The following is a 12,007-nucleotide window of genomic DNA, read 5'->3' as shown; positions in this document are numbered from 1 at the left end:
TCCATCTAAAATATATATAAAAAATTAATAATAACAAAACTATATCAGGGGGAGGGGGTTCGAACCCCGCGCCCCTGACCTGTACTTAGTAACTGAACCAGAAGCACCATCCATACGTGCTAGTGATTCAATTGGTTAAATATTAGAAGTGATTTGTTATATGCTATCCGCAGATATTCCCATTTCTAAAAAAAAACCCATAAACTACAATTGATCAAACTAAGTTATGTTCGTTTAATCAAAGTTAGGGTTATTGAAATTGGATTAAGGACGATTCATAAACACATAATGATTACCTCCAACGTTGATCAATTGATGGTCAACAAGACGAACATACGACGACAACTACACGATCCAGAACCAGTTTAATCAAGCTATGATAATTAATTAAGGTTAGGAATTTGCTTCGTCGTGTTAAGATGAAGTTGCAGAAAGTTTTAATTTGATTTTCATCAATTGTTAACGGTATATCCTATTATGAACAAAGACATTTTAGTTATAAAAGCCCATACGTATCAATTGATTATTATTTCCTAATTCGCAGCGTTGGTGAATTCGTTTTATACATATAAACGATTTTGTATAATCATATTCAAATATAACGAGAAGATTAAGGATCAAGAAAACCATTGGGTTACTGGTTTGGGCATAAAACGGATATGGATCTTGGATATTGGGTTGGGTTAATGGGTTATAATATATATATATATATATATATATATATATATATATATATATATATATATATACTTTGCACTTTCAGTCCCTAAAGAATCTTATATGGAACATATTTGAACAAAATCCTAGTTTAGGGTTAAGTTTGACATAACTTGAAAGTTATATGTATGCATATATACATATATATATATATATTAATTAAATATAATAAACAAATATTAATAAAATAATATTATCTTGAATAACGTGACATTTTATTGATTAAAATTTCACGAAAAATGAAAACAGGTCGGTAATATGTAAATGAAAAGAAACCCTAGTTGTTACATATTAATATGAAAAAGGTGTTACAATTCAAGAACTAGTGATAAAAAAGTCTAGAGTACATAGAGTGTTTGTGTAGTCTGAGTAGTTGTATGTGTCTTATTTTGTTCATCATAGCCTCATTATATTGTAAAAATGATTATCACAATAAAAGCTACTAACTATGTCTTCAAGAGTGTCGTTGGACCAAGTTTGCTTTGTCTCCACGCCATGTTTGATCAAGTAACGAGTTACTAGCTGTTGGTAGCTATTAATGGGCTATTTCATGAGATAACTTCATAATCATAACCGATAGCGAGGATCCGGGGCATTTAATGTGTCTTTCAATGCAATCATTAGTCTTGGTGATTCTAAGACTTGTTCAAGAGGTTTGACCAAGCATTTAATGAACTACTGTTATCAATTAAGTATTCAGTGACGACCTGCAATATTATAGTCGTTAGTGAGCAAAATAATAAGTTAAGGATACTGAAACTGTTTGGGATCATGCTGGAAAGATACTAAGACTCGGGATCCTTAAGCGAGGTTTTAACCCACAACAATTGATCCCAAAATATAACAGGTGTGGCGCATGATGCAACGATGATCTTTTCCTTTTGATGATGTCATTATGATTTATCTTGATTAGACGTGGTTCAACTTCCAAAGCGTAATTACTGCCACATATTGGAAATATAGGGGATTCATTGCATGTATTAACTTCAATCTTGATTACTTATTGTCATATTTCTGCAGAAATCTAGGTACATTTCTTTCCTTTGTTTCGTTCTCCATAGGGGTTTTTGTTGTGAATAATTGGCAAAACCATGGCACGACCATCCTTCAGTTCGATGAATGAATTAATTGAGCAAAATCTCCTTGCCTCCCCGTTGGCTAAGACCTGCACTTTTACCGACAATGATATAGTCCGGCTAAAACCAGACGGATCCTTGCTGGACGTAATCGTTTTTCGGTCGTTTGATAGCCGGTTGCGTTCACATCATGTTTCCAAAACATGCGTTTGTTTCCTTGCATATTCTTTCTCTATTGGCCTTTCGTATCCTTTTACTCCTTTCATCACTTGGTTTTTCGAGGTTAATGGTCTAAGTAATGCACAGATCATGCCTATGATATGGAGGATCCTATTTATGTTGAATAAGTTTATCATGACCTTCAACTTGCAGTTTGGCATCGCTAATCTTGCCTCCATCTATTGACTTAGAAATCATGGTTCTAGTAGAGTTGTTTTCCAAATAGCTCATGGTCAGATTCACCTGATAGAAAACACAACTAAAAGCGATGGGAGCTGGTATAGGAGGTACTTTTTCGTGAAGAGGAATTCTATCCCTAATGGCGAAAAGCTTCATTTGCTATGGGTTAATAAGGGTAGGAATAAAGTATATTATATATATAATAACAAATTTTGATGATGACTAATACTTATCTTGGTTTGTTGTAGCTCCAAGCTTGTTGAAACTTGCTCCTCTCAATGGTGAAGTACTCAATAGGATCTTAGCTTTTCTAAGGATCCCCAAAGCTAAAAGGACTTTTCAGCTAGAGGCCACTGCATCTTCTACCACTAGCCAAACTTCTAAGAATATGTCTGGTAAGGTTCTTTGATACCTGCATTATTATCAACTTTTTTCCCAAAATTTAATCAAATGCTTGTTTCTCAGCTGCTGATCTAGGGATAGGTGATCTCGAGAGATTTATTGAGAAGAAGGGTAAGTCAGTTGTTGAAAGTCCCAAGCTTCCTTTGGTGATTCCTAAATCCAGGCCTATATCATCTCAAAAGAAGAAGGCAACATAGTCCTCTGGTTTTTCTTCGAAATCCCTTGACTATTCCAACAGGTAAGTGATCCTGTATACGATTATCCTACATATCATTATGACACACACACACACATATACACACACACACACACACACACACACACACACACATATATATATATATATATATATATATTGTTGGGACCTATATTTTTGACCGATGCATCGAATTAATTTGTGGGTGAAAAATGTATTATTCAGTCTCAACCAAGGGTGGATGGCTTGAAGACCAAGTCATGCTAGAGTAGTATAAATAGATATTTTTATTCATTTGTCTAGTATGAGTGACTGTATTGTGTATGTGTGAGATTTAGGGGTTTATCCCTTTGAGAGAGTCTCTGCCGCCAGGATGAGCTCTCCTGGTGGCGGCTGAGATATTTCTTAATTGATTGTATGTATGAATGTATGTATGAGTGTTTCATCTTAATGAGAATCATTCGGCTAATATTTCATACTACCTTTTCTATCTTGTTTGTGTTTTGATTACAATTGTTCATCCTACTTTATTGTTGATTGTTAATCAAATCAGGCTCTCTCCCAATACACCTCATCCGTCCAACTGATATCTTCATTCCTAACCCTGGTTCCGAGCTCCACGCAGTTGAAAAGTAACGACTATTATTCACGCTTCAGCACCGGGGCTCGGAACTCACAATTGGTATCAGAGCCTGGGTTACCGAATCGTTCAGACTAACCGCTGAACAGATTCATTTCGTTCTTGAATCCACCATGGACGTTAAACGATGAAGTTCGTTGAAATTATTTTTTGGGGGTTTTGAAATTATTTGATGATTTGGAGAAAAGTATATGGATTGATGTTTGGGTTGATGACTCGTTTGGAGATTCAACATCAATTTCATGTTTATTTGGTCAGAACGGTCCAGATCTGATGTAACAGTGTTATTTGGCTCGTTTTGGGGCAACACTGTTCATCTGATTATTTCTAGATCTGAAAAGGTTGGTTATGATATGAAGATAGGTTTCTTTGATTTCGAGATGACTTGGATAGGGCTATAGTGATTAATTTCATATTACGAAACTTTTTTCTGGATTTGAAAAATTAGGGTTTTGTGTGCTCGTACTGCACAAACAGTAGATGTTTGTTGAAAAATATTACCGATGGTACAAACTGATAAAGAGAATGTACAAGTCAAGAATGAACATGTACTGAAGGCAATTTCATCATTGTTTGCTGCAGCAGATGCAAAGTGAATATTCGAGCAGGTTCTGCAAGGGCAAATCAGTGACTGATGACGCAGAAATGAAGTTTTGATGTCTCAAGAACACTATGAAAAAAATAAGATTGGACTCGAGTATGGAAAAATGACTAAGTATTTCTTCGAGCACAGGAGGTGTTTTGCCCAAGCAAATCTTTATTTGGCTCGTGCACAGGTTATTTCGAGCACATCTTATATCGAGCACATCAAATTCGAGCACACTTTGTGAAATCCAGAGCATATCCTTTGTTCTCAAGAAAACTATCTTCTTTAAGTCTCGATCACACTTTGTTATTTATTCGAGCAGACTCTTTTTCGAGCATACTTTGTTTTGTCTTGAACAATTATGCTTGTGAAGAGAAAACTCAAGTTTGTTGAGCACACCCTTGCTCCCGAGCACACTTTTGCTCCCGAGCATGCTTGGTGTTAAGTGAGAAAATGAAAAATCACAAGTACTCCCGAGCACACTTTTGCTCCCGAGCATGCTTTGTGGAAAATGAAAAAGCACTAAGTATTCCCGAGCACACTTGTACTTCCGAGTACACTTTGATCTCCGGGTACACTTTGTGTACTCGGTGAAAAATTGAAAAATCACAAGTTTTTTGCTTCCGAGTACACTTTAGCTTTCCGAGTACACTTTGATTTCCGAGTACACTTTGATTTCCGAGTACACTCAGCTTTCCGAGTACACTTTGATTTTCGAGTACACTTTGATTTTCGAGTACACTTTGATTTCCGAGTACACTTTGTTTCTGAGTACACTTTGCCTTCCGAGTACACTTTATGCTAGTGCAAAAAAAAAAATAATAAAATAAAAAAAATAAAAATAAAATAAAAAAATTTTGTGCTAGGAATGTACTCAGAGTATACTTTGTGCTAGGAAACAGAGTTTGTGAAATATTTCAAAGTTTTGAGATTTTTGGTACCGTTGACCGTTTGACCAAGCTGTTCTCTACAGAAGATATATACCAGGGGTATTTTGGTAATTTTATCCAATCATCAACATGCCTATGGAATTCAAACCTCATCCAATTTCACGACTTCATCAAAAGCTTTACAAGAACAATTGTTGACCAAGCTTAAGGATCTAATCACTTTTAGTGTCAACCAACTTTTGAATATGTTCATTTGAGATTTTTACAGTCTTGATGAGGATGATCAAGATTGTTTCACCCACACTTGATTTGAAGACACATTTTATTAAAGACAATTGCAACGAAATTGGGGGAGTAAAATCTTTGAATTTCATTGCAAATGGTTAGCTTCAAATCAAGTAAAAGACTCGAGTTAAGGAAAAGTTGATCAAGATTAATAATCCAAGGTATTTCAAAGATGTTTCATCGTTTGTAAGTTTTCAAATTTCCTAGTACGGATGAGAAGATAGAGTCATCACGAGTAACAATGTTGAAAGGATGATCAGTAGAGTTCAACCTCCTATGAAATAGTCACTTGAACAGTCAAGAACGGGTTATGGTTGACTTGAATTCTATCTTAATTCAGGGAATGGTTTGAAGATGATTTACAGGGGAAGAAACAGATTTGAAGAATGAAAGATTATTTGATGATCACAATGAGTTTATTTCTTTTTATGATAACCTTGTCACTTGAAGTTGATCTTTTGAAGTTCAAAGCCTCGTTCATATGCCCATACAACTATATCCAAAAGCGGTATAAGAGTGACGATTCGAAATGAACAATGGGAGAAGCTTAACAAGAGGGGGAGAATTTCAACGAAAGACAACGAGTTATGAGGTGATCATGGAAGAAATTCGATGGCATCGGTCTAATGGGGAGATTGTTGGGACTTATATTTTAGACCGACGCATCGAATTAATTTATGGGTGAAAAATGTATTATTCGGTCTCAACCAAGGGTGGATGGCTTGAAGACCAAGTCATGCTAGACTAGTATAAATAGATATTTTTATTCATTTGTCTAGTATGAGTGACTGTATTGTGTATGTGTGAGATTTAGGGTTTTATCCCTTTGAGAGAGTCTCTGCCGCCAGGATGAGCTTTCCTGGTGGCGGCTGAGATATTTCTTAATTGATTGTATGTATGAATGTATGTATGAGTGTTTCATCTTAATGAGAATCATTCGGCTAATATTTCATACTACCTTTTCTATCTTGTTTGTGTTTTGATTACAATTGTTCATCCTACTTTATTGTTGATTGTTAATCATATCAGGCTCTCCCCCAATACACCTCATCCGTCCAACTAATATCATCATTCAAGAGTGAATCTAAGTAAGATTCGTTCCTAACCCTGGTTCCGAGCTCCACGCCGTTGATTATTAATGACTATTTTCACGCTTCCGCATCGGGGCTCGGGACTCACATATATATTTATGTTCATACTTGTGTATAGGGTCTGTACCATTATATCTGTCTTCACGATAAGAAGGTCTAAAATTTGCAAGAGAAGGTTGATGGAATGTCTATCGTTGCAGCAGCTAGGGCCAGACACACATAATAGGTGACCGAGGAGCTAGCACGAGAAAGGAAAAAGTGTAAGAGTCTCAATGTTTCTCACGCTAAGGAGATGGAAGCCTTTTGGGATAGATTGAAGGTCCAAGCCGCGCTTGCTATTTGTTAAGCCAAAATCAATATGGCAGAACAAGCTCTCAATACTGATTTTGACAAAAGCTCCTTGGATCTTGAGGGTTGGCATATTAGGATGACCGAGCTGGAGGCTGAGAAAGGTAAGGCTCTTGAAGTCAATGATACTGAGGTTGAGGATGTTAAGGTCAGGGATGCTAAGGTCAAGGTTGGTAGTGGGTATAAGGAATGTGATGGTGATGAAGTTTCCAATGAGTAGTAGGTGATTTGGGGGGGGGGCGATGTAGGATATTAAAGACAAGGCCCGAGCCCCCTTTTTTATTCATGGTTTCTGATCTGGTTGTAACTTGAATAATTTCCTATCTTGCTTTGATAATGTACGAATAATAGTATAACTAGGTTTCAAAACAATGAATGGATGAGGTGGAGGGATCCTGAGTTTCAGGATCAAGCTTGGCCATTCCTGTCTTATTAGAAAAATATATGATATCCTTAATGGAGGATCCGAGCTTTCAGGATGAAGTTAGGGATATCACCTTTTGATTTATAAAATATTTATCTTTTGGTTTTATTTATGTCTACTTAATTTTATGTTTTGAAGAGTGTTGTAAGTAACTCTTCAGTAAATATTTAAGTGAACAAGTTCGTCGAAAATATTTGAGTTACTAGAAATAGACTTTTAATAAAAAACCATTTGTGAAGATATGATCGTTATATTAAATTCTTGATGAAGATAAAAAACCATTTAAGGAGAATAGTTTTTGAGAAATACTTTAGCATGATATCCTTTTAGGATTACTTCTGATTCCACTTCATTAGACTTTTTCAGGGACGAAAATAAAGTAAGTGTTGGGATATTTGATATAATGCTAAATATATATATGTTTTAATTGTATATTTTATGTAATATTTAATTAGTTTTTGTTCATTTTTAGTTAAGATTTGTATACTACTAAAATTATTGTGTTTTGTAAGTTCCGAGGTTGATTGTGGTCGCAAAGGGCGAAAACGAGTCAAAATAGCCAAAACGAGAAGCCGGAACACATAAGGAAATGAACCGGAAGAAGAACCGTTCAGACCGGATTTGTGCGCCGCGTCGTGCAACCATGGGGGATTGGGGGCTATTCATGGTCGTGGGTGGCGGCCACCATCAGATTTCAGAAAGTTTCTGATTTTTGATCAGTTTTGGGCCCAGTTTACAATAAATATACCCTTAACCTTAACCTGAAAAAAACCCTACGAACCAGAGCCGAATTTGGAGTTTATTGGAGCATATTTTGGAGTTGTTTGGCAGTTTTGAAGGCAAGGAATCACCCGTTGAAGCGCTTTACGCTCAAGATCGAAGACTACGGGTTTTATCTCCTTTAATATTTCGTTTCTCATATTTTCACTATGATTTCATATATTATTGGTTTGTTTGATTTTAAGATGCTAGCCTAAGCATTATAGACTGCCTAGGCTTGAAGGCAATTATGTTTTGATTTTAGTTGGATTGTTTCTTTTCGTTATGGTTTTATGATTGAGTAAACTATTTAATTTTACTTGATTGATGCGTATGTGTACTTGCTTTTGGTTGTTCTAGTTTTATTATTCCACATTAACCTTGGTGATTGTCTGTCATATAATAGGATTTTGTTAGGTCATTTTGGTGTGTTCTTGACTAGTTTGTGGTTGACTTGCAATAAAACCATAGAGATAATATTATTAGTCAAACGAATAAAAGCGTGTTCTTAACCTAGAAAGCTGTAAGGTGATAGGTTATTGTTAGATCTTTATTGATTAAGATTGCTAGATTTAGTTCTTCGTAAGGAGTCCATCTAGATTTGATTAATTAACCGTGTCTGGCGAGTCAATTGAATTCATTAAATTACCTTTGATTTCCGCGTTGTAAGGCAGGATTTTCACTATAAAGGTACTCTTTCATAAATTAATTAGATAACCGTAAGGAAGTTTAATATATGTAAGGCCCCGATCCCGGTGCCCCACTTGGACGTTGGATTTACTCATAAACACAGTAATAAATATCAGAATGAATTAAAACTTTTCGTGGAATAGATAAATGTCAATCATTCATTACATAAGTCTTAAAATTTAAACAATATAAAACATGTCTTTAAGTTCAAACATTATAAATTAAGTCTTCAGATGCCAACTTCTTTATTCTTCTTCCATGTGACCCTTCTCAAACCAGCTGTCTCATCCTACTCACCTAAGTGCATACTAAAAGTCTACTACACTAAGTGAGTTCTAGTTAATTTGGCAGCATACAATACATTCACATACTTAATTATACGTATCCTATGATACACACTACTTACTTAGTCTGTTCGTCTTTCTTTCATACATACATAAGTATATACCTTCATTCTTGCTTTCATTCATTCTTTCTTCCTTTCTCACTTTCATATTTTAATCTTACTTTACATACATACTTATACGTCATACAAAGCCTTTCGCCCTAAAATCTCACATATATTATTAGGGTCTGCCACCCATAAAGAGCCTTTCGCCCTATAACCTCACAGATATTATTAGGGTATGCCACCCTCCTTCACATATATTATTAGGGTCTGCCACCCTCATTCACAGATATTATTAGGGTCTACCACCCTCCTTCACAGATATTATTAGGGTCTGCCACCCTTTTACCATCAATTCATACATACCATTATTTTCTTTTATATTAATATATACTTTCATACATACATTTAATATTTTCTACATCATACATACATCATTCGTATACATTCATATATCATACACACATCATACATACACATTCACATAGCATACACTTACCACTTAAGGTAAGTGTATTAACTAATCATATCGAGTACGCACGCAACTCCAAAAACATAACAAGGAAATGGGGCTAGAAACTCACCTAGATCCTATTTCGTTCTGAGTTTATAGTAATACCCTTCTTTAGCTGTGTGGCTAACTGTATAATAATTACAAGTATCAATCAACTATTTCTAACTATATCATACTTATAAGTTATTGTAACCCCTAGCTACGGGGGTCCGGGGGCAGCGCCCCTAGCAGCGGGGTCTAGAGGCAGCAGTCCCTAGCAGGGTCCAATGGGCACAAACCCTAGCTGGGATCGAGCTGCCAGGTTAGCTTGGGAAACTTTCATTTTCATTAATTGTTCTTTTGTAAAAAGTTCGTCAGAAAAACCTAAGTCTGAACTAATCTAATCAAATTCTGATTCTAATCAAATGACCATTTCTAATCAATGGCAGTTCTAATCGAATGGCATTTCTAATTGAATGCATTTCTAATCGAATGGCATTTCTAATCGAATGGAAATTCTAATCCATTCCCATCACCTTCTTTTCGAATACTTTTCCATTCGAAAACCTTGTCATTCAATTACTTTCATTCGAACACTATTGTAGCATATTAACACTATTATTTTTGTTATTACTTCATATTTTGTCATTTTTTACAATATTTTACCATTACCTTATCTTTTAACCCTTTCCATTTCTATCCTTGACCAAGATCTAGCTCGTTTAGCAATAAAATTTAAACCTTTATTGATTTCAAACCTGTTTTTGCTAGATCTAGGGTTACTAAGTGAGACGTACATGCTAAAGAGATCATTAGCTTTGATTTCCACGCTGTAAGGTATGATTTCACTATAAAGGTACTCTTTCAAAAGTTAATTAGATAACCGTAAGAAAGTTTAATACACATAACTGATGTGCCTTAAAACATGTTAGAAACTCATAGGTGGCTTCTTGAAGGGTCAGGGGTCATGTTCGGGTTTTCTTTTAAGTGTCTATTTTACGATCCCGGTTCCATAACTATTTTTTTCCAACTATTTGATTACTGAAACTTTTGGGATTCTAGCCTAGGTGGTTTTTTATCATCATCTGAATCAATCAAACTTATTTGTCTTGTGTTTCATTAATTGCCTTTTATTAATTAGTTTATTCTATTAGTTTAATATAATATAGTTTAAAAACCCCTTTAATAATAATAAATAAATTGTCTTGTCAGTTAGTGGAGTCTAATTAATAAGTTAATATACGTGATTTAAAGAGTCTTGTGGGTTAGATATCCGGACTTACTTAGCTATACTAGAGTCGATCGGTTCACTTGTCGTTCAGTAGTTTAATTGAGTTTAAAGAGTCTAGAGTATTACTTAGTGTCTAGATTAGAGTAATGTAGTTAATAATTATTTGACTACTGTTAGATATGCATTCACTTTCGTAGTCGGGATCTCGATATCCTGCAAAAAACTTGTGTTAGCTTGATTAACACCCCTCTGATGCTTGAGTCAGTAATGGGATTCGAATGATAAAAAATAAAATAAATATTGAGCAAGTAGGGTTTGAATACATACCATACTAAGTTAGAAATGACATTCTAACTTACGTCAAGTAGAGTTTGAGATGTACAACATTATGGGATCTTGGCAGAAGCATACCATCTAGAGTGACCGAGTGGTATGTGCCCTTACCAACTTCAGAATTGATCATGTAAGGCCCTTCCACTTAGGTGCTTTCTTTTCGTCACTAGAAATGGTTGTGTTTTGAAATGCTTTTTTCAGTCCCATATTTACTACTTGAAATCTTCTTGTTCTAATATTCTTGTTATATGACTTGGCTATTCTTTGTTGATATGTTGCAATATGGATGTTTGCTGAATCTCTGAGTTCGTCGATGGTATCGAGATCATTGGTGAGATCTTGATCATTTGTCTTGGTATTCTGGAGGCAGGATCTTGCTATAGGGATCACCATCTCCGTAAGGATAACTACTTTAGTTCCAAACACTAGAGAGAAAGGAGTTTGACCGGTAGCACTCTTTGAAGTAGTTCTATATGTCCATAACACAAATGGAAGTTCTTCAACCCATTTTCGTTTCTTTGTCCCTAGTTTCTTTTTCAAGTTATTGGTGATGATCTTGTTTGATGATTCTGCTTGACCATTGGCATTAGGATGCACCGGTGTTGTAGTTATCATTTTTTTCCCCAAGCGGCACAAAAGTCAATAGTCCTTTTACCAATGAACTGAGAACCATTATCACATACTATCTTTGCCGGGATCCCGAATCTTGCTAACATACTATGCTTGATGAAAGAAATTGCTTCTTTTTCACTGACTTGATGAAATGCTTCTACTTTAATCCATTTGGAAACACAGTCCATGATTGCTAACATGAATACTTTTCCTCCTCGAGCCTTTGGTAGTTTTCCTACTATATCCATTCCCCAGTTCATGAAAGGCCACAACGAGATAACTAGGTACATGGGCTCCGGTGGTTAGTGTAGGATATTGCTATGTATTTGGCATGCATCACACTTTTGAGCATAAGTCATAGCGTCTTTCCTCAGAGTTGGCGAATAGTAACCAGTTTTGAGGATTTTGGAGAACAACGATCTGCCCCTAGTGTGATTCCCACAATCA

The 12,007-nt window shown here is 35.6% G+C and overlaps 1 protein-coding gene across 1 annotated transcript; it reads right to left on the bottom strand.

Annotated features, from left to right (window-relative positions):
* Nucleotides 1–11,074: 11,074 nt before the first annotated feature.
* Nucleotides 11,075–11,563, bottom strand: LOC143620982 (uncharacterized). Its single transcript, XM_077092530.1, has one exon. It carries the CDS (start codon nucleotides 11,561–11,563, stop codon nucleotides 11,075–11,077), a length of 489 nt encoding a protein of 162 aa, XP_076948645.1.
* Nucleotides 11,564–12,007: the final 444 nt, after the last annotated feature.

The sequence above is a fragment of the Bidens hawaiensis genome, unplaced genomic scaffold (assembly GCF_021521415.1).
Source record: "Bidens hawaiensis isolate Kalapana, Puna unplaced genomic scaffold, B.hawaiensis_p1.1 tig00002759_1, whole genome shotgun sequence".
NCBI lineage: Eukaryota > Viridiplantae > Streptophyta > Magnoliopsida > Asterales > Asteraceae > Bidens > Bidens hawaiensis.
The sequence above is the reverse complement of the archived record's forward strand: the minus strand, read 5'-3'. Positions and strand labels throughout refer to the sequence as shown.